The sequence below is a fragment of the Ixodes scapularis genome, unplaced genomic scaffold (genome assembly GCF_016920785.2).
Source record: "Ixodes scapularis isolate PalLabHiFi unplaced genomic scaffold, ASM1692078v2 PGA_scaffold0__279_contigs__length_252992795, whole genome shotgun sequence".
NCBI lineage: Eukaryota > Metazoa > Arthropoda > Arachnida > Ixodida > Ixodidae > Ixodes > Ixodes scapularis.
The window spans coordinates 54,529,978-54,553,856 of NW_024609835.1; the positions used below are offsets into that span (position 1 = coordinate 54,529,978).

Here is a 23,879-nt window from a genome sequence, read left to right on the forward strand (position 1 = left end):
TAAAAAACTGAAGAAAGGTTAAAATAAAACAACTATGGTTGTGAGGAGAAAGTGCCGATTATTTTCAATTGTGTTGCCCCCCCCCCCCCCACCCCTCCCCATGCAAACTCACAAAAATAAGGCAATACATTTTTAAATGATTACTGGTAGATAGATGAATGAGAACCAGTTACAGCCAAGTTACAACGCGCGTTACAACTGTCAATGTGGTAGTGGTGATCGGTCGATAATTTATGTTGGGGATTATTAGGTTTTGTGGACGGTACACTATGCTTTCAACTATAATCAATCAAATATTTAAGAGTGATACTACCTAGCCATTTCGCAAAATATAGTTTATAAAAAATTCGGCAGATACGTCTAACACTGCTTACGTGTGGGAATACAAAAGCATTAGTCCCTTAGTTGAAATGTTTGCGATTGATGTTTTCGATATGCATTAAAGTTGTTTCTGCTGATTCGGTGTGTTTGTGTTTGCGTAAACGTTGGCCACAGACCGGAAATATTCGGACCATTTTGCTGCCACACCTTTAGTCAGCCAGATGGCTGCGACGTAACGTGTGCAATGACGCAAGCACTAAGCACACCTTTAGTCAGCCAGAACCGTGGATCCGTCGTGGAGTCGGAGTAGCGTGCTCGTCTCGCACCCAGTCCGAAGTGTACCGAATTTTCTTTTCAATACCATTAATTTACTTTGTTTACGGGAACCTCCCTGAGAAATATGACGTCAATCCGAGCATTTTTTACGTGATTTTACTGTTCGCACCGTCGTCCATTTTTGGTATTATCGCTCGGTCACGCCGCCGACGCCGCCGGATTTTCGCGTAATGGAACATGTAATGCTTTCATATTAAAAGAAAAATTGTCGTATGCCCTATAAAGGCTACGGATAGCCGAACGGATGGTTGTACACCAGTCACTATATTTCGTTTCACTCCCAACTCCGACCTCATATCCGACGCTATACAATTCGATAGAGCCAATCAGACAGCTCCAAAAGTAAATCGTCATGGCGCTCGATCGGTCGCCTGTCGCCGACAAAACGAATCACGCACAAAAAAAGCAAAAAAAAAGTAAAAAAGAAAGAGCACAGAATTGCAGCGCATTCACTGTGTATGACTTCATTTTAGTCGCTACTAGCGAGCGCACGAAGACAATAGAGAGTTTAAGGGAACCGTTTTTTGCGCATTCAATATGGTACTGCGCATGCGCTGCCGCGGAAGACTCGCGCATGCGCAGTGCGAACCTGTGGGCGCATCGTACTTTATCGGATGTGCAAAAACGCTTCCCTAAAAATCTCTATTGAACGCCTTTACGGTGAGCCTTTCGCGCTACTTGATTAAGTCCATAAGATGGTTACGCCGGCTTTGGTCGGACTTCAAAGTGGGACGGAGTACAGTTTCACTCCGACCGCGTTAGTTTTGCTTCTTCGAGATAAGCTAAACGCAACTTCTCTCGAATTTTGTGTCCGTGCAGAAAAGTGCGTGTCAAAGCTACACCAAAATAGGACCTTCAAGCATTGCGAGGTGCGGTGCCGTGCTCCGTGCAGGTAAGGGGAACTTGCTTTCGTTTTGGTGTCATTGTTATTTTTCGTGTTTCCGCCTGCACCGTCAAAAGTTTCAGAGAGCTTCGGACTGGTGGATGCCATTTCAATGTTAATTTTTTTTTTTTGACGCGGGATGTGTTTTATTAGTAGATTTGTTTTATGAAGTTCTGTAGCGTGTAGCTGAAACGGTCGGCTGTAACGGTCGGCTGTAACGGTCGGCTGTAACGGTCGGCTGTAACGGTCGGCTGTAACGGTCGGCTGTAACAGTCGGTTGTAACGGTCGGCTGTAACGGTCGGCTGTAATGATTGGCTGTAACGGTCGGCTGTAACGGTCGGCTGTAACGGTCGGGTGGATGGGTGCGAAGAATAGCATTGTAACTGATCCGTTGTTTGTATGTCTCTTTTATTTTACTTTCAGAGAAACCTCGTATGATGTTCGCATGACCGGGATGGGCATTGCACACGTACGTAAAGCGCTAGTTCCGTTTTTATTTCTTCTTCTTTTACATTGAAAGAAAATTTAATCATTATTGTTTTTGTTTTGGTCGTTCTAGTCCTACACGTATTCGAAGTAAGCGACATCTTCTCATTGCATTCTCACTGTGTTGACCCTGCTTCTATCACCTTCAACATTTTTATTTCTTTTTCAGCTACAAGTTGTTTGGCTTAAAAATTAAGTTTGCTTCCGATTCCCAAAAGCTGTTCCTGTACCAACCCAACCTCACGGCAAGTATACACTTTTTTCGAGCATGTCACTTTGCGTTTCCTGGTGAGTTTACATTATAATTAAACTTTATGCTGACTCATACACGGTTTTCTTACCCGTTGCTTGGTTTAGAATTCTAATGAATAATAATATACCACGGCGACTTTTTATAAGTCACCAACATTTAAATAAAGGACGCTAAAAAAAAAGTAATAATTCGTTCGGCGAAGCATTATATCATCCGCGGAGGACGCCAAGGAACAAATGTTCTGATGTTTAAGAACGATAAATAACTAAAATTCACGATTTGTTAAAAAAAAAAATACTTATGGCAGGCACCGGAATTAGGGCCCGTCTTCAATATAGGTAGCGGTGGTTGTAATTGTCTAAAAACTAAAATTCCATTTCTTCGTTTAAAAGTGGGCTTTCGATCCTTGCACGCGGTACCGAAACCGAACGAAGAAGCGCGCAGAAAGCCACACATCCAAAATGGCTTCAGAGCTTGACGTGCATGGGGCTTAAACTTGCTGCACGTGCGCGCTGAACGAAAACCTCGCCACTTTGTACTCTTCCTCCCTGACACGTCATCACACTACGGCTGCGCGCACTTGGCGAATCGGTCCGAGCCCAGCGCCGACGCATTCATTGAACACGAGTCCAAGCCCATCGCTAACGTAGCACTCGTGTCTAACCTCTTTACCAGCGCTAGATCGTAGCGTGATGGCGGGAGTATTCGTGCACATTCACACTCGTGCAACTGACGTCCATGACTTTAGATTGGGGTGGAGGGCGGATGAGATGGCTGGGATTTTCATGACTTAGGAGGGAGAGGGAGGGGGCAGATGAGATGACTGGGATTTTGATGACTTGGGTTGGGGAGAGGGGGCAAATGTGGAGGCTGAAGGCCCACCCGCATATGGCGTATTCTCGACGAATTTACGCGCGTTTCAGTGGGTGTAATCACGGTCTTTGGCGGGCGCTTTTTCCACGGAAAGGAAGAGCAGAAGGTCGTGAAACAACACACGGCGCTTTTTGTCGGCGTCTTTTCGGCGTTTGGTGCAGTGTGGACCGACCGGCGCTTCTCGAGGCAAAATGTAAATCGGCTGCTATATTATCGCCTTACGGAAAGGGACAGAAATAACTGAATGTTAATCAGCAACGAAAGCCTAATTTGGTAGCGCTTGTCTCAAAAATGTACCTTGCAATCGCCAAGAACTCCCGGAAGGAGGACGGCCGCGGTCTGTGCTCAAAGCCCTTACATATATAACTCGTTTTTCGTATCGCCCACCCCATAGATGGTCTTATTTTCTCTATCGGTCATTCATCGCTCGTTCGAAAGGGATATAGCGATTTCGTACAGTACGCCGATAAACCGGTAAACGCGCCAAGGCGAGCGCAAATTTCGGGGGCTGAGTCAAGCCAGTTAGCCGGCCGCAAAAAGCTAGGCAAGCCAATCCTCGAGCAACTTCCGGCTGTCAACTCGCGTGCTGATTGGCCGGCACCGCGCCGTACGCTTCCGGATACGCCACGCTGAAATACGCCGGAGCGTCGAGATCTGTATTGGTCGTATCGCTGATTACGTGCGTATTTACGCCGATATTGAGCGTCGAGGAAGCACGATTTACGTCCGCTGAAACGCCCATAAAATACGTCTAAAATACGCCTATGTGGTTCTACCTTAAGGGCCTTCCTGGCTTCGCTTGTTTGGGATGATCGGGGCGGACGCCGAGGACTGAGCGTAAGTTCTAACAGAGCAGACGAAAATTCGCGATGCTATAATTCAAAAGAATCACGAATTTTTTGAAGTACCCTTTATTGTAAAAAGAAAAATTACAGGAAGGTCCATTGGTGGATTCCTATAGCGATTGCGTTAGCATGCTCCTAGGGAAACGCCACACACGTTCCCTTTTGGGAATCGCTAACGCTGACCCCTTCACTTTTCTCTTCAATCTTTCTCTTTAGGCTTTATCTTTTGCTTTCTCTATTTTTTCTACCTCTTTTTGGCATCATTACGGCGTCAGTGTTAGCATTTCCTAAAAGGGGACGTGTGTTACGTTTCCCAAGGATTTCCTAAGAGTTAACCAATAGATCTTACTGTAATATTTTTCATACTATTTTTGTACTCTGCATGTCAGAGTACGTCGACGCTCTTGATGACGAAAGTAATCCATGGAGAAGGGGAACAAGAGGGACAAAGAACAAGCACAAATCTCCAAACACATGTAGCTAGGTGACTGGTGCGCGACCGAAAAAATCCGCCTGGTCATTCCTATTACTCGTAGAAAGAACCACATTTATACCACTCGTGGAAGGAAACGCATCCATAACACTCGTGGAAGGAACAGCATCCATCGTTTTAACTACCCACACACATCACAGCCCACGCGTCGCTACAACGGTAACCCAGAGCGAAGAACAGTCAGCGACGGCAGTGCGGCAACTGAGCACGCCCGCATTCAACCGCAGCGCGCCGCGGAGCGCCCTCCTCTCTGGCTCCGCGCCAGCTCTGCGCGTGACTTTGACGAAAACGGAAGAACTCGTCTTGACGAAAACCCGGCGGTGTCTGTCACTTTGTCAACGCCGGGGAGAGAGGGAGAGGTTGACGCGTGCTGACGTGGACGCTTCGGACCAATTGGAGCGTTGCACGCGTCACCCTCTCCCCCTCATTCTCCCTCTCTCACCGGTGCTCACAAACGATAGACACCGCCGGGTTTTCGTCAAAATAAACGTTATAACGTTAACGCATTAAAAAAAAAAAGAAAAAAGAAAACGAGTGGCACGAATAGTGTGAGCTTGAGATTTAATTTCATTGTTGGCTAATATGAGTCATATGGCGATCATCTACTGCACCCACAGATGTCAAAGTGAGGCTTCTGGGCTAGAACACAAGGACGCGTATTCGAGAATGGTTTCTTGACTCGGTAAGCCCCTACACGGGCTGTAGATGCTTATAGCGCGGTTCAAGCTTGCTCCTCTATAACTGATCTCCGATTATCTTGCCGAAATGGCCAGCAAATCAAATAAACTACGAAGAACCTAAACAGCTCCAAATCTTACGTTAGAGACAACAATACTGTGGTCAGTAAACCTATTTGGCGACCACGGTGATAAAGTCAAGCGAACGGAATGGAGGGACACATGAAGAAAAGGCCAGTTTTGGCTTCCCCCGTGCACAGCGGCCAAAAAGCGTCTATTGCACTAAGAATGAGCGCATTGTAATGCTCAGCATCGCTTCCGGAACTTCAGCTATGCTTCAGGCAATGTGCTACAGAGCGTACTTTCGCCTTGTTTTACATTCGTCTGAATCTCGCCACCTTAAATTAAACCAATCTCGCTTCTCCTTGGTGTCTTGCGCGTCAAGAGCCCTCTGACAAGGCTGGAAAACATGCGTGCTTGATCTTTCAATATTGAGAGCTCTAGCATTTAGCGCATGCATTCGCCCAACTAAACGTCGTACGTAAGCAGTGTGAAACGGCTATAAAAATTTCCTGTGACAAAATATGTTCCGTTGACTGATACAGACGGCAATATTGAGTGCTCCTCAGATTTCTCAATGAGCAAATTGAAGGAAAAAGCGGCGACGTGATGTTCCTACAGTTACACGCAGTTATCCTCTAGTTCTCAATAATTTAACGATCCTTCCTTTTCAGTGCAGACTCATACACCCCAGGGCGTAAGAGGCGTAACAAAATTTTAAACATATTCTAGGAAAATATATTCGGAGAGAGAGAGAGAGAGAGAAAATTTAAACATAGCTGTGAAGAGTTTGGCAGCCTTCAAAAGGAAGCCGGATTTTTTTTTTTTAATAAAATGGAATCACAGAAGAAAATATAGAACCACTGAAAAAACAGTGTGATTTCAAGCGGAGTCGAATGCACAAATAGAACAATTTAAATTTTTTTTCTAAATCTGCTACATCAGAGCCAAGCGTGGCGAGGGCGAAACGCAAATGGTTTGTATCTACAATGACGCCGACGTCGTGGTTAAATCTTCCGCGGCCTTGCTTGATTCGAACTTTTGCTCACGCAAAAACGATGTATATAGTACATAACTACAACAACGCTGATGTCATCATTGCACCTTCCGCGGCCTTGTCTGACTCAAACTTGTGCTTTATTGTCGAACAGATCGTGGAGGCATTCGGCTACTTGGGCGGCTACTTGGGCATGTGGCTCGGCTTTTCCTTGCTCTCCATCCTCAAGAGTCTACAAAAAAAGCTGTTTGATTTCTTCTTCGTCTCATCCACCACCAAGCTCACTCCGGTTTCCAGGTACGGCCTCAGCCTCTAGAGAGGATGGTGGGCTTTGTTAATTGCTCCGCTCAGGAAAACAGAACCGCTAAGCTAACAGAAGCTGATTTATGATCACCTCTCGATTGATTAATGCACGGAGCTCTGCTCCTAGTTTTCTCAACTTCTGCGTAGTTGCCGGCAAAATACACGGGCTCACCTTACAAAGACAGTAGCTGGTTCGATTTAGTTCTCTGTCGGAGAAGTCAGTTCTCTTGCAGAATTACAGGCGAACAAAGTTGAGACGTAGACACATCGCCAAGTGGTTGATGAATGAAATTTGAAACAAGGAATCGGGGAGGATGTGTGTTTGTGGTGGGGGTGGGGAGATTATGTAAAGTCATCACGCTTGCGCAACTGTGTCCATCATTAGTCTTAAACTTGGCTACGTCATAATTGTTGCAGGGGGCACTAAAGCTGCTGAAATATTTTAAAATACAAGTGAAGTTTTGAAGTTCTTGAGAATTTTCCAATAGAAAACAACAGCTTTGGGGAGAAGAAGGGAAAGGGGAGGGAAGTGGACCTGTCAAACCCCCCGCGAAAAACTGAGAATTCAATTACACCGCTTGGAGATCATCACCTAAGAGAGATTTGTTGATGACTCTTGCGCGGCACCGTACACGTGAGGTTTCTCTGTAAAACCGCACCTTGCGAACTGACCTTCAGGATACAAATCAAACGTACATGTAGGTGCGACAGCCTCACGGGAACAAATATTTTCTAACCGGTTCCAAAAGAGAGTTCGAATTACACTACACAAGATTGTGGGACGGCACATATTTACTTACTAGATTTTTATTTTTATTTTGCACATTCTAACCTTGACCTTATCTATTGCTAAGATGTCATTGAAATTTTTTCCAGATTATCCGAGGAAGACAATCGAGACATTACTCGGATGATACGTCGTCGATTTCGTGCTGGGAAGGTTGTAGCTTTCTAGTGAAAAGGAAAAATCTATTTTTTTTTCTTCAAGATAACACTTCTCATTGCTTTGGATTGCGTTGCTCTTAACCAAGTTTATATTAGTGGTCAATAGTCTTTGCAGATGCATTAATGCTTTTAACTTGTTTACCGATCGTTATTTAGTCAGATATTTCTTAAACCTGATGGCACCTAATGCAACTATTGTGCACTCCTGACGTATCATCGAAGGTGAAGGATAACCGACATTAGATGTAGCAGCACGGAAATAAATAAAAATAAAAATAAAATCAAGATTTGTGACTTTTTTTTATTATCTCTTTGTCATGCTCCTTAAACATTTAGTGTAGTGATCTTCGCCACTGATCTAATTATGTTTACGGTATTTTTGAGAGGGGTAATTCGTATACTGTTTGGTCGCAATTTCCCCTATGGGTGCCATGGATCCGCGACCACCGGTCTTTATGTCAAGGTTTCCGATTTCAAGGGGATGTTGGCAGGCTTGTTGGCATGTACCCATGGAGGGTGTGACGCGGTGGGCTTCATATATGCTCTCAACAAAAGGAAATATAGTGCTTTTTCACCTGCCTCGGACAGCTGAACAAACGTAGAGCATAGAGAGTCTCAAGCGCCTTCGTATCGCTTCGCAGTGAATGGCATATTAGGCAACTGGCTCATAATAAATGCCGATAATCGAATCAGAAAGGGGAAAGCGCAATCATCACCAGCTTTAATAATAATAATAATAATAATTACTTTATTTTCAGTGCCCAAAAACAACCACAGCGGTCTTCACTTTGGTGCACCTGTTCAATCCTAGAAACACGTTGGTATATTACCATCACCCAAAAACAAATAAACAAGCAAAATGTTATCAGTAAATTACAAGGTTATTCAACTGATGGCGGTACAATGAAATGGATGTACAGAAATCGAGGTGCTTAGGAGCAATGCTGTTGTATAATGTCTGAATCCGAGAAAGCGGTGAAGTACAACAAGGTGAACGTACATCAAAGCATACGGGATGTCTAGTATGGCGTAAGTTAACATGAAAATTAACTTTGCTGAGCATTGATGGCGAATCAATTACACTATTCACAACCTTATGCAAAAATACAAAATCATGGATCGTTCGCCTTTCAGACAAGAGTGTTAGCGAAAATGACCTAAGTATGTATTCATAGTCATAATAACAGCGCCTTTCAAAGTACCTATCGTAAACAATACGAATCAATCTTTTTTGAACATTTTCGATGGTCAAGGCCTGTGCCCTAGATATTGAGTTCCATATTACCGAGGCAAATTCCAAACGTGACCTAACTAAAGATTTGTAAAGATGTAACAAACAATGAGGCCTCCTGAAATTCTTCGACAAACGTGATATGATTCCCAGAACTCTCATAGAACTTCCTACCATAAAAGATACATGATTTCTAAAAGACAAGGCACTATCAACGTACACGCCAAGATCCTTCACACACAGTACACGTTCAATTGGCATGATATCAAGATGATATGTAAAACTGAAAAGCTTTGCCCTGTGTTTGTTAAGCGGTCAGTTTCAGTAGTTGTAGTATTTTCTATAGTCACTGACATATCAAACCTCAGAAAAGATATCGTACCTTTAGTTAAAAAAAAGTGTCGGCGCTTAAGCGAAAGTGGCTTTACACAGCATCGTGCTATCACTCAAAATAGCTTTCTTTTTTGTAAAAATTAGGAAATAAGATATTTGCTAGAAGAAAGAATGATATCGTTTAGTAATTTCTTTGGGACGCTAAAAAGTTCCCCCAGAATGCTTGTTATTATAATATTGCAAGCAAAGTAAACACCTAGTTACGTTTTTTAAACAAAAAACAACAACAACAAGGAAACAATAAGTTTTACGTAAATATACACGTGCAAATATTAATACCACCTACGCTGGTCATCCATTGACCGCCCTTTCAGGTGTGAAAAAGAAGGGCGAATAGTTGATCAGTAGTCAACAACTAGTCTCATTTTGAAACTGCGCAGTGTATTCAAAGGTCAAGCACAGCCTTAGATTAACGCAGCATAAATCGATGACTTCATGTGCCACTGTCTGCAGTCACCGAACAGTCATCTGAGCGAGGTCGCGTTCAGTCGACGGTTTGAGCCCGTGGCTTCCTTCAGCCCTGACCTTTTCCCCGCACCGAGTGCGTTCACAACGCAGAGGAACCTCTTTGCGAACATGCGGCCTTTCGAGCGTGTCTCATCAAAGAACACTGCGGCCGAAAGGACGAACAAGACCCGAGACATGTTTTCAATTCCGACTGCGTAATTCCGAAACGGCCGTGGATCGATTCCCCGTATTCCGTTGGGTCTAGAGGTACAATGCTGTCTGGTTGCCTGGTGGACACCACTGCACTCATTTGGGAGAAGAAGACGTGACTGGTACATAGGCGAAAAAAGTTCCTCTATTTGATCACCTGGTTACGAGACCACGCCCGGTGTCTGGCACTACTCCATTGAGAGCTGTGGTGAGTTACCTGGAATGCGATGGGTGGTTTTTGTTTCTCTTTGATATGCGAGCGGCTTTTGGTTTAAGGAAGTGAATGGAGTAATGACGTACTATCTCGATCAGTATGACCCGAACCCCCGGCCTGAACTTTTTCTATGCCTGCGGCGGTCCTAGGAAGCTTTGTTATCTTTCCATTTGCCAAAGAGTCCGAAGTATGGAACCTGAACTTCGCTTTCCATTCCTAGTTCGAACCACAACTCTGTCAAAAACTCTCAGATACACTAAAGAAGCATGAAGGTCGGTTTCAACCCACAATGAACGCGGCAGTACATTGCAAGGCACTGTTAGATCGACCAAATTATCGTCCGTGTTTTTTTAGGCTATTTTTCATAATCGAATGCCTGCCATCAAAATTACTAGTGTAACGGGAAGTGCTCACTTCGGGCACAAATCCAAGAAGAAAAAAGTTATGTGCTCTAATCTTGCCGAGTAAAACTTAAAAGAGCACTGATCTGTTCTCGTTAACAGTGCCGCGCGGAATACCAGGCCTCTGTATACAGTTTCTAAATAAGGGCTATTCTGCGCATGACAAAGATTTGGCTCGACTCTAAAATTATAGTGGCTCCACTTTTTCCGTACTGTTTTCTTGCCCTGGGTGACCCATTTTAATTGCTTTATTTAGTTTTAAGAATGTTTCATTATTATTTTTATCTTTGAAGTTATCGGGATAATGACATAACTGTGCTTATGTACCGCTTGCAATGTTGGAATTATGTATATATTATGGTCAATCTCTCAGTTCAATTTCAACTTCATTCTTCTTCAGCTTGATTCGTCGCCCACCGCGGCTGACCTTTGGGAACAATGAACCTGCACTCGTCTACCGTTGTGCGCGTCCTTGTGTGGCTGGGTTGCATGTGCGGCTTCCTATATCAGACCTCTGAGATTATTGAGATGTATCGCCGGTATCCTTTCACGGTCACCATCATAGAGGAGGTGCGACAGAACATACTGTTTCCTGGAATCACTATTTGCGTCGAAAGCTGGTGAGCCTGCTGATTTTTGCACTAATGATGCCTTTTCATAGACGCGAAGTTACGACTCTGAACGCTTTGAAATCGAACATGTTTCTTGCGATAACAATTTGAAAAAACGTGTTTATTGATGCTTGAAAATAAATTAATATCGAAGGTTTGTCGTAACTAATGGTGTTATGTTTCCGGATGCAAATAAATCAGACTTTATTGCACTCGTTGTAAAATGAAGTTTCGGATATGGTTTTATCAGGTAAGTAGGGACAACAGATTCATTTTACTTATTCTAGTTTTTTTTTTTCTTTCAACGCTACATTAGGTGTCACCATTGTAGCGTTGTAGGGAAATGTAGGGAAATCTAACTTGGATCTCTTTTGATAGTAATGAAACCTTACTGTACTCTAGTCTTGAGGCAATTACATGAACTGCGCAGCACAGATGCAGCCTCATCAAGATATTGGTGCGTTGTAGCGCTCTGCTCATCCCGATTAGCGGCGAAAACCGAACTTTACGAGCCGATCAGGATATTTCACCACGCTGACGGTTCCGATCGCAGCTTTTCCATTCTGTGATAATTAAAATATAGAAAGCACGCTTTGATGACATGTTTATGATATCGATGTAGGCGGAGTATAATATGTACGCAGTGAATGTAGAGTGAATGATTTTGTTTTCCTCTGATCTGCAGGATCAATGCGACAAAATTGTGCAAACTTGCTCCATCAATGTGTTCGCTGGAAAGCCAGGTACGACTGAAACATTCGATTCGATTCCTTTTCGTCTTTTTATCTCGTAAAAAAGAAGCCTCATAGTCAATGCCGTTCTCCTTTCCTTTCTCAATTTCTTTAACTCAGTGTTAAAAAAAAAAAAATTCATGCCTCTTGTGGACTTCCAGGAGTTCTTTTAGAGCTCAATCTACTAACTTTGATTACCCTGGAGATCTTTTACGACTTTCTTGTGTTTTTATCTCCCGGGTAAAGCTTTTTTGATCAATACACACAACTTTATTTTTCGGTCGCTTGGTAGATGTGAATTTGACATACGGTCTCGAGTAAGACATTTGTCTGGCGCTCATACGTTTGTGCTTTTGTCACGAAGAGTTACCACAGCTCCATTAAAAAAAGCGCAGAAGCTGTAAGAGAATATGACGATGTTTATTCATGCACTGATTGAACTGCGTTGCGAATGATTACCTATAAACGAGACTTGGACTAGGAAGGCGACTGGACATACGCAAGCTAGCGCATACTTGTGTAAGCCGTGTTGCCTTTTTAGTGTCAAATCTTGGTAGTATTTCGCAGCGTAGTTCAATCAGCGCTTGAAAAACAACCAACTAGTTCAGTCGCAAGCACTGTTAGGTGTTTCTTCATGGTTGTATCAAACTTTCACAGCCCATAAAAGCCGAAACATGAAGCTATGTTACAGGACTGAGATGGTTTAGCTCATGTCACCAAAACTTACCTAGCCTTCCCGATCAGATATTATTATTAATGCATGCTTATTTTTTTTTTTTTTTAGAAGCGCGCCAAAGTAAAGTTTAACATGTTCTTTGCATCAATCAGATAAATAATGCCGCACAGAAATTCGAAACTGAAACTCTGCCGGAGTGTGACGCTATTTATAATAAATAACATAAAAAGTTTAAGATTGATTGGTTTTCGGAACGTACACTTAGAAGCAACTTGGGGGCCGAGCCCGTTAATCATTCGCAGCTCGGCGGCGCGTCGTTCGAAACCATGCGCTTCGAGTTAAGAGAGCACACGTTGAACTCCTTCTTTTGGCGCTCTCGATAGAGACGAAACTTTGTACCGGTGGGTGTTATGTAACCAACACCGGTTGATGACGTTGAGTGTCCTGTGCTAGCAGTAGTACTGCGCTAGCCAAATCGCCCAACCACTGAGGAGGTATAAAAACCAGGGAACCGCGGCTTCCCGCTTTCTGAACATTCGTGCAACACATTTGACTTTTTCAGACGATTAGCGAAGGAGTCTACCATCTTCAGTTTGACCCGGACATGCGTGCAAAAGTGGCGCTGGGACACCATGAGCTATTTCGATGCACGATGCGTTCCACAGTGTCCAATTGTTTCTCCTTCAACTGCTTGGATGTGTGAGAATTTCTACTTTGTCTCCCAAATTTCGTAACAGCGTAATTTTGATACGAAGTCTCTCAGGAACAATCTGAGATACTGGAGAATAGTTATAGTAGACGAGCTCCCTTCAAAAATAAACGAGTGTGCAAATATTTACTGGAATTACAGACTCCAATATTAGTTTCCATGACGTTTTCTAGGTACTTTCACGGAAACTTCAATTGTAGTTCTTCAGAATCATGATTGGGTAAACCCTTGTTTCGAGATTTTTAAAATGAGGCTAATACTACGCAGAGCTTGGGTCTCGGTTTTGTGCCTTGTTATGGACAACTGCACCGTGGCCGCAAAACTACTTCTCCGCAGGCCTAGATACGCTCACTGAGTCTAGCTTTAAAGTCATTCATACAAGATGGTCGCCTGGAGGAAATGTGTTTTCTTCTTTTATGTCCTAGGACCTGCTAGAGCGATAATAAAGCGGTCGTGCCAACCAACCTCAAAAGCCGCGCAAGCACGAAATGTCTAGGTCGGTCAATCCGTAACCACCGAACAATCTTAAAAAAAGAAAAAAGAAAAAAAGAAAAGAAGAACGGCAACCGATGCCAGGGATTGAAGCGCGGTCACCGGCGTTGAAGCCGAGTGCGCTGCTGACTGACTTATGAAACCAACATGCAAGAACGGGGGGAGCAGAAGTAGGTGGTGTGAGAAAGTGCGCGGAGCGGAGAGGGGAGGAAAGTACAATAAATAAAAGGAGCAGAAACAGGTGGTTAGAAAGCTCGCGGAAGGAGGGGGAGTGGAAAGGGCAAGCAAGCGCGCCTCCCCTGTCTTGGTGAACCAGAAAATTCGGCGCAATGTCTTCGTAACCAGGTGGTGCTGAAGGGAATCGCGCGCATCGGCACAAAGATGTAGTGATTTGACGTAATCTGTTTCCATACAGAACTCCACCCTGGGGACCACCTGAACTAAGAGCACCGCCCACAACAGGCACTGAAAGACTAAAGGTCATCCGCACCACTCGAACTAAGGTCCCCACTCACGCTATAAAGCTACCGCATTTAAGCGCTTTTGGCAGTTCGACCAAACATGCGGTCTATTTGTTTATTATGTTAGTGATAAATATAGTGACTAGACTTTCTAATTGATACATGATTTTTTCTTAAAATTTAGTTCTTCAGGGGAAAAAGTAAGACAACAACAATAATTGTTCAGTTTTTCCCCCCTATAATGGACAAAATCGTCGAACATCACTGAAATGGCAAGTTTCAAAAACAATTGTTAGGATGAAGATTAGGCATGCGGTTTTTGTGGACCCCAGTTATTGCCATTTTTAAGGCACATGACTGAGCGCGTTCGAAGATAGTTACGTGTTAGTTCATAATGAGTGCAGATTAAAAACAAGAACGAGAAAGTTTGTTAGATAGATTTCGTTTTTACTACCTGCTTATCCGTCATAGCTTGGAAGATGAATGCAGTGACTGTGAATTTCGTAAGCTGTAATTATGCAGTGGTTGTTAGCTGAGACACTGTGCAAATAGGATATCATGTCGAAGTGTGCGTCGAGTACGTGACACCAGAAGCGCTGGAACTATTCGGCAGATGGGGGAGGGTGCTTTTTTTGTTTCCTTTCCGTATTGTTTCCACTAAGTTTTTGAAATATCTGGGGTAGCGATCGCCACTGCGTCCCTCCGACGAATCACCGTAGACAGGACTTACGACGGTCTTTCTGCATTTTCTCTACCAAATATTGAGATCTAACAACATAAAGGTGAAAATTGATCTGCTAGTTTCTTTAGACCCGGTTGTCTTTCACCAAATTTTGTAAACTGTATAGATTTTAACGATTACATTTTAAACAGCAATTGTTACTGTACTTTAATTCCATTAATTAAAGTGTTAAATTTCGGACTGATTGTAACAGTCATTCAGTAATTTTCAATAATGTGCTCATTAAGACGCATCAATAATGCGCTCACCACTTTCATTTAAAGAAGTACAATTATAGAGATTAACTGCTAATACAATTTGTATTATTACACGTATTTTAATATTTAAAATGAACCACCTGAAAGCTTCACACGGGCGCTCGATGTTTTTCTGGATGACGTAATGTCCTCAGTACCCTAAAGAGGCTGAGTGTCTTACCGAAACGTGCAGGGTCTTTATTCCTGATTCATTCTCTGCGTGCTTTCTTTGTACTTTTACCTCGTTTGCTCCGGAGGTGGTTTGCTACAACATGGCCTTATTTGCGCAGGATGCGGACGACATATTTTCGTCCGCCGTCGTCCATGTGCTACACTGTGGACGCCAACCAATGGTCCGATAAAAATCATCGTTTTCAGAAATGTACCATGCCTTGGACCTGGGGTAAGCCCATCGCATTATTCTAAAGGGAAGGGGAAGACAAGAAAAATGAAGAAATGGGTGCGTGAAATGGGACAAAAGAATCACCTTCAACCAGAAAAAAAAATACTAAAATGGTTGAGGGTTTTTTGGTGTATGACAGAATAAGAAAAGTATAATTAAAAACTAAATGTTCAACACGCTAAATAATTAATTGGCTCAGAAATATGTGGAATATATTTATGTTTTAAAGAACTCAAGACAGAACAGTTTATGTAAAGCGTAAGAGCATACGGTAGGTGTATTTATTTGCTGAGGCTACCTGGTGTTCAGAAAGACCCAAGTAATGGCGTTGACTCCAGTTGGCTGGGGCGTGGCGCGATTTTTCTGGAAGCCAGTTCCGTTTCACACCGACTGTTGTTCTGCTAGGTATATAATACGGATCACTGGTGAGAGACGCTATGTCGGGAATGTAAGGTACACCTTTCCTACATCACAACGTAACGGCCTATTAACGAGGGTTAATCAGCGGCTTTAAAATCATACCTTTGTTGAATCGCGTACATCCGTATGTTGAATGGAACCACAGAAACCAAGTTTGTCGAAAAGCTTGAAGATATATAAGAAGTTGAAATTTATGGTAATATAATCTGGCATTGTGTGCGATGTGGTTTTTGTTCCCAGAGCTTTCTCTGCGAGCTGCCTGGAACCCAGAGAGGGTGTTGCAGCTCCAAAACTCGGAAAAGCTTCCGTTGGTCATCCACCGGACCGAAACATGTCCTCCCGACAGACTGTCTTCAATCACGATGAAACCTGGACTAACCTACACCGTCTCGGTAGCGCAGGTTAGTTGATCGCTCGAGTTAAAAAGGCCCCGTTTTAGTTTTGTCGGTGGAGCAATTTGAATTTTATACAGTATAATAGAAGTAAATAAATACAATGTAAAATATATTTTAGACAAAAAAGAAGACGGAGAAACATTTAGCAGGCATATATTCGTAGTACAAATTCGTATAGTCGGAACATCGACACGTAATATTGCCACGCGCGTCGCTGAGCGAGCGCGTACGTGGCCGAATGGTTACCGCCCTTGACTGTCGCGCGGAAGGTCTAGGTTCGATTTCGGTCCGTGGAATGTAGTTTTATTTATCTTTCAACTTGGCGTTCTCGTAAGTTCGAGAACATTCTCATCCGATCGAGTTCCGATTGTTCTATGCGCCGAAAGTTCTGCGCCGAATGTTCCAGAAACCCACGAGGGTACATAAGGGGGAGTCCGCATTGCGAGCGAAGTCAGTCTCGCCTCGCTTCAGCACTCGGTATTGCTGTTTCCCCGACATCGACGCCTGCGACGCTACTTTACATTTATTTTGGTTTGGGCACAAGTTCGCCCCCCTTTAAACATTAGTTTATTCAGTTATTCTTCGCCTCATCATTTGCCATTTGTGACAATATAACGTGTACAAGGAAGAGCCTCTTGCGACGGCGTAGGATTGGATGCGCTGCTGGGGTGTGGGTCCTACGCCATCGCAAGAGGCTTAAAAACCGGCCTTATCTCTCTCGGTCCTACTCGATCGCAAGTGTGTGAACGGCGCATTATTTGCATTCTCGATCGTTGAAGGATGAACTATAACAAAATCTTCCACTTAAAAGGCACGGGTGCAAAATCTGTTCTGGAACAAAAATAAAAGAAAGCCGTATAAGAAGGGAAAACCAATCATATGCCAAAAAGTTTGGGCGAAACGTTTTCAACAATCAACACACCTTAGCTGCGAAACCTGAGTCGTCATTCTAAGATATCTTTCAGCTACATTGTAAGAGGCATACTTTTACGGCGTGAGCGTTATGCCGGGGCCCGAAGAATTACGTATACGTATAGTTAGTATCGTAAGTGACAAGTCGAAAAGGTAAAAAAGTTGGCACTGAGCTTTATATTTCAAGTTTTGATCATACTAATACTGATCTCCCCATACTCATCATACAAATCTCAAAAGTCGAAAGAGTCTTAGTAAATGTTCATATTGTTATGTTATTTGATTTGCCTTTAAGTTGATCCACCGTAGGTTGCATCTTATTGTAGTTTCTAATGTGCTTGATTGAATAAAATAACTTTTTTTCAGAGTTGATATTGATAAACGAAAAATTTCTTAGCAAAGATTTTAGTAAGAAACATTGGAAAACCGTGACACTAGTGGCAAGTCACATACGTTCCGTTTACTTTGTGGTTCTGTTTTCTTTTTAGCAAACGGTGCGCCGGTTACCTCCGCCATTTGCTTCCAAATGCACAGACTACAAGGCGCGGGGAATAAAAAAAGAGTTCATGGGATATCTGACTCAAGACGTAAGTATCTCTAAAACAAATTTGCAGATTTTTATTTTTATTTTTTATAGTTAATTTGTATGTCGTCCTGCTAAGGAAACATTTTGGATATGAATTTTCGTTAAAAATAGTAAGTTCTGTTTTCATCTCAACATTTTTCTAGCGTAGATGGAAAACCGTTCAGTGATAAGTAAGCTATTAAAAAAATGTTGCTTTGTTTTACGGTTGTGAGTATTTCAGAAATACATTTTGTATTTAATAGGGATACATGGTTTCAAAAGCATTTGCATTACTATATTGAAACACTCTACATTCTTGGGTGCATGTTTGGTGTCGCGAAACTCTCAAGGGATGATGTTTCTCGTTAAAATTTATTAGGAATCGTTGCCCTCCAACAGTAAGTGTTCGGAAAATGGGAAAATCTTGAATATTTTGAAGAAATGTGCGTTTTAGTGACAGTATATCTATCCCCAACAAAATTAATTCCTGTGTTTTCACTAAGCCTTAGGTTTCAAGAATCTCAAACTACATTTCATTGCACATGAACGAACACTAACAACTCGACCTGGTGGGTTGGCAGTCAGCCGCCCAGTGTTAGCGCCCCGCATGGTGCCATATTAATGCGGCGTGTGCGAGGTGAACATGGCCTCACGTCCCTGGTCACCTCGTGGTAGAATATATGAAGGCTGGTTAGGTACTCGGGCTACTTGACCGACCAGGAACGAAGGGAACAACAGAATGCCCCCAAATTGTATTTATATAAAAAAAAAATATTTCCAATTTTTAAATTTGTTTTTGATACGTACGCGATATCTTGTTATACAAGGCAATCTAAAAAAACGCGAACCGTGTTTTTTTTAAACCGGATAATTAAATTATGCATCACTAAAAGCTCGAACTTTATGAGAATGTGACGGTAGTGGATGGAATAAAACGCGAAAGTTTGAGAACATTTCGTTACCTGGATCAAAAGATAATTGAGAAAAACGAAATTTCTTTATGAGCCGACGACCACTTATGGCGCATTCACACTGGAAGCGGATCCGCGTACGCGAAGCGGTCGCGAATGCGGTTCGCGAGCGACCCCGTTCAGTCACGCCGAGAGGCGGTTGGCGGTTTCTCGGCGATCACGCGTGATCTTTTGAGACTTGCGTTTGGCAACCCTGTTTTACAATCCAAAATCCACTTTAATTCAAGATCCAAAGCCAAAGTCTTGCTATTTTGGCACTCGGAATATTTTCTCCGGGATGTTCGAACGCATCACAAGTTCAGGCAGTGAAAAAAAAAGCCTGGACCGCCAAACTCTCCTGTGAATGTGATTCCCTCGGCTTCGCCCACAAGCAAAGCCCAGCTAGGCGCGCCTTGCTGACTCAGAACAGGATGCTCCCGGCCTTAGCTTCGAAGTGAACCCTTTCCGCATGAATAGCTGACCTTGTTTTCGAGATAGAGGGCCAGTTTCCCGCACCTCGTTGTTTTTCGCTCTTATCATTTTCAAAGTTGTGAGTGAGCAGCAGGGTGGACCGTGGTGCGAGGGAATGTACGTGTTCGGTGCTAGCCGGTCATGACTTCGTTGGTGGCGGACTCTCCTTTCGTCACTCGCTCGTCGATCGAGTGTATTGTTTCTGTTTGTTTGACATTAAGCTCAAATAAACGCCGTCTGGATTACCTCTGCATTGTCTGGTACGTACACTTTATTCCTTGAGTAGGTTCCCTTTATTAATTTTATTAGTAGTAAACGTTACAGGTCGAGCTAGCGCAGGCACCCTGCACCCTTCGAGGTAGTGCGTTGGCTACGCAATCAAGCTCACGACGTCTCTATCGGCTTGCGTGGTAGTCATGCACGGTGTCGAAAGCTTTCAATAGTTCACGCGACTATCCTAGTGGGTAGAAAAGCTGACATTTCGGTCGATCAGGGGCGGGTTCCGACGTTCTACAGGCAGAGATTAACAAGGCAGCGAGCTTGGGCTGTGGCACCCGGAATAATAAACTCTTACCCGAACCAAATCACCGTTGCGAAGCCCGTTAAAATTACGAGTCAATTCTTTTCGCGGTGGATTCAAGTGACGGACGTGAACATCAAGTTTCTCCGAAGATTTGTCGAAAGCTAAGACTACAGCGCTAGGACTAGAGCGCCTTGGACGCCTCACCAGCGACAGGTGCCATCTTGTTTTGAAAGTCACTGACGTCACGTCAGCGTCGCGTTGTGATTGGTTGCCGCTTTGCGGTTCGTGAAAGCAGTTGGGAGAAATCGGTCCCGAAGCGGTCGGCAAAAACGCGCTCCAACCGCTCGATCTTAGCCGCTTTGCGGTTGAGAACGCGCGGATCCGCTTCGCGAACGCGGATCCGCTTCCAGTGTGAAGGCGCCATTAAGCCTAATATAGTCCAAACAACAAATGACATTGTGGGCGCCTGTAGCATCTAGAGGTACTACAGGTGCCCTCTAAAGTTTATTTGTAACAACCAAACATAAACAATGCATCGCCGAACGCTCGCCCAAATGTTTAGCTAGACGCCAGAACCAGATGCTAAAGTTACAGCTCTAACCATTACTTTATTCAAAAGTTATGAGGGATTTCGTAAAAGGTTCAATGGAAAAATGGGGCCCATTTTCTTCCGTTTTCGACAACTGGCGCCATAAAAGCGCCATGCGTTCGAGCGCTCGGGGCCGCCAATTTCCCATTGAAAACTTTACAAAATCACTTATAACTTCTGAATAAGATAACGGTTATAACCGTTATCTTATTCAGAAGTTATAAGTGATTTTGTAAAGCTTGTGAAATGTTTCAATATATTACGGCACGATGCCAAAGTTTCAGCACTATAGTGCTGAAACTTTGGCATCTGATTCGGACCCCTCGCGCTACATTTGGGCGGAGAATGAGCATTTGGCAATGCATAGTTTGTTTGCGGTCAAAAAACAAACCTGTAATTTTTTTTTCTTTTTTTTTCTGGGGGGGGGGGGGGGGGGGGTATTTTAGTGAAAAAAAACCGCTCGTCAGCAAGAAAGAAAGTAATATTCTCTTTCTTGCTGACAAGTGTTTTTCACTGATATAAATCCCACACGCGTCCACACGCTCAGTTATTGTTTTTCACAATACCTAGCGTTGGTTAACGTCAGCTTAAGAAAAATTTCGTGTCTCAATTATCTTTTGATCCAAGTAGCGTCATGTTCTCCAACTATCGCCCTCAATCCCAACCGCTGCCGTCACATTCTCACAGACTTTAAGCTATCTGCAATGCACTCTAAAAAAAGCCCGTACGTCTACTACACTCGGAGAGCCAATCAGTGCAACTTACGGAGGCAGCTCAGCAAATGACGATGCCGAAATTTATGTTTAGACCAGGAAACGCAGTCTGAGTTGTGACATTAAGCAATGCAAAACGTCACGCTTGCATTGCTTAATGTCACAACTCAGACTACGTTTTCTGGTCTACACATATGTTTCGGCATCATCATTCGCTAAGCTGCCTCCGTACGTTATGCTGATTGGCTGTCCGAGTGTTGTGCGGGTCTAAAAAAGCACGGGCTTTTTTTAGACTGTGCATAGTTTATTTTCCGGCCCGAAAAACATGGTCATCTTTTCTCTGAAACGCCCCGTACTTTAGTATCAGCACCTCAGCTGTTTTTGCCACCTATCTATTGTTTGTTTGTATTTCAATATACTTTTTAAAACATTTTTTCCCAACCCGGTTTTCTAATTTATTCAGAAAAAAAAAAAAAACACACAGACACAGTTCGAAAAACATAAAAACGTTCACGGTCGCTAACAGTTGACAAAACGCTTGGCGTGCGAAATTTTAGCATCTCCTTATCGTTCCTTGGCCCTAAAGACTGAGGCAGTAGCTGATGATGACTCTCAAGAGCCAATCACGAAGCAAAAAGCGGGGACATAATGAGCCTCGCCTTGCGTTGTTTTATGCTTTCAGTGACTATGGCTGTGCGGATTTATTTACGACATGAGTATAGTATCGATGTTTTCTTTCAGTTTTGGGTTGTTTATCTCTAGAGTATGTGTTCCCTTAATTATGAATTTTCTGAGTTATGGTATCGTACGGACTTGTGAAATGTTTCAATATATTACGGCACGAATGTCAGCTTTGGCTCCCGTCGGCTCCCTTCTCTCGCTTAAAGCTCTGCGTCCAAGAGTGCCTGATCAAGCAAGAGGGAAAAACGTGCGGGTGCGTTCGACCCCAGCACGAGTACGGTTCGCAATTCACGTTTCCAACCTGCACGTTTCAAACAACAGGTAGGTCCATGCGTGACTTCGTCATGTATTGGATGTGCCAGCCTTAGACATGACTAGAAGAAATGAACAAGTAATACACGAGTTATGTGTATTTTAAAGGTGCCCTCGAAATTTTGATTGACTCATCGTGACCATTATATTTTCCTCTCTGCAAATTGTGTAATCACGACCGTGTCTCATGTCAAGACTTGTGTTGTTACGAGCCGCGGAATAAGAAATAATTTTTTAGAGGATTAATATAAAAGCTGTACACTGTGTTTGGTGTGGCTAAATAAGAACGTACGAGGTGCCGGTAAGTGACGAAGTCCAAATTGTCTAGAAGGTAAAAGACACGAAACTTTCAAGCATAATTTATTTAGAAGACATATTTTATTGAATTTATTACGATTAATTTGAAAGTGTCGCGTCAGGTGATGTTTAAAATAATAATAAAAAAAAAAGAAAACTTAACTTGATGTTTCGGGAGAAGCCGACAACTAGAGCGATCAAATAGTTACTACATTGTGCCACTGCTAAAAAGGGACTGTAGCCGTACAAATAATTTATTTTTCATCCAGGTAATGCGTTTGCAGTGTAAGCGCTTTTTTTATGACGTGCACTGTTTTTAATGCTTCGAATGCGATTAATCGGTTGCTGTCTTGCTATATCAGATATACCTTTCTGATATATCTTTGTTACAGACTGGCTTCAAGTTCATTAGAATAATAAAGGTATAACGGATGGAAGCCGAATGGAAGGATGGAGAATTGATTTGTCAGAGACTAAATTCGCAGCGTCATTTGTTGTACGTTTTTCGTGCGAGCGTGTGTTTTAAATGTTTTCCATGACGTTTTACTTAATTACAATCACAGTTTAAATGAATATGCATATGCGCGGTAGATTACAGACGAATTGGTGTTATGGTTTCACTAAACGTTTGTAAGTAAATTTAAGATGAAGGATAGCGCATCGCAGATATGTGTCCCTGTTGTTTTGTTTTGCTTTTGGTAGTAGGTGTTTGTCTGGACTTTTAGTTTCTTTATTTAGTTGTGTCATAAACTTGTATTGGCTATGTTTCATGCAGCATATTTTATAATTTTGGATCACATTTGTTTCAGTCATCTGTGACAAGCAAATTACAAACAAGACGCTCACGAAATGCATGAGAAAATGCGGTGCCCCATGCGAGTAAGTGTCATCGTTTGAATCATTTATGCCTGCTGCTAGGTTGGGGAAGCTGGCAACATCGGGAAATGCTGAAAGCATTAGTTTTATATGGCACTTCTATACGTCTGCTTATATTTTTTTTCATGTGCGTACTAATGTTTCTAATTGAGTAATGTGAGATGTTGAAAACACAAAAGGCTATGTTTGCTTTCAAGGTGGTTCTTATGCAAAATATTATAATAGTGCAGAGAAAACCCTTAGTCTGTGTTTAGACGCCCTTGCCCTAAATTATAAAAACGTTCAGCTCAGCACAGCAGATTCTCGGTCAGAGATTAAAAACTTGGTTTTTAAAGTTGCGATGCCTGTGAACAACACAGACGTTCGAAAGAACTCTCCAGGCTGGGATAATAGGGCGATGTCTTATGGTTCTTCGTATTCTGATAACTATTCCCGATACTCCTCCTTCCCTTTTACGCACGCATCGAACACTTGTAAAGGTTTATGAAAACTTAAAATCAAAACCCTGCGTACGCAAAATAATTATGGGCCCACACTTTGTACGCAGCATATTTCGAGAGCCAGCTTTGCGTGCTACGTGCACCCGCTTTTATGAAAAGTTTCCGCGTTGCGCACAAACTGATTTTGCGTGCCTCGCGTGCGTTTCTTGCGGCTCGCGAGACTACACGAAACTACGAGGTTTACGAGTCGCATCATGGCGGTGCCCACAGCGCGGAGTGTGGCGCCTCTGCACGATTGGCGATGA

The 23,879-nt window shown here is 43.1% G+C and overlaps 1 protein-coding gene across 1 annotated transcript in view; it reads left to right on the top strand.

The window, feature by feature from the left end:
• Window positions 1–11,203: 11,203 nt before the first annotated feature.
• Window positions 11,204–23,879, top strand: part of LOC115329185 — a 37,305-nt gene continuing 24,629 nt past the window's right edge. The window contains exons 1-7 of the mRNA XM_042291958.1: window positions 11,204–11,230; window positions 12,950–13,086; window positions 15,318–15,429; window positions 16,222–16,251; window positions 17,646–17,744; window positions 21,856–21,970; window positions 23,068–23,137. Of these exons, the coding sequence (XP_042147892.1) occupies window positions 11,204–11,230; window positions 12,950–13,086; window positions 15,318–15,429; window positions 16,222–16,251; window positions 17,646–17,744; window positions 21,856–21,970; window positions 23,068–23,137 (590 nt within the window). The remainder of the gene's footprint in view (window positions 11,231–12,949; window positions 13,087–15,317; window positions 15,430–16,221; window positions 16,252–17,645; window positions 17,745–21,855; window positions 21,971–23,067; window positions 23,138–23,879) is intronic.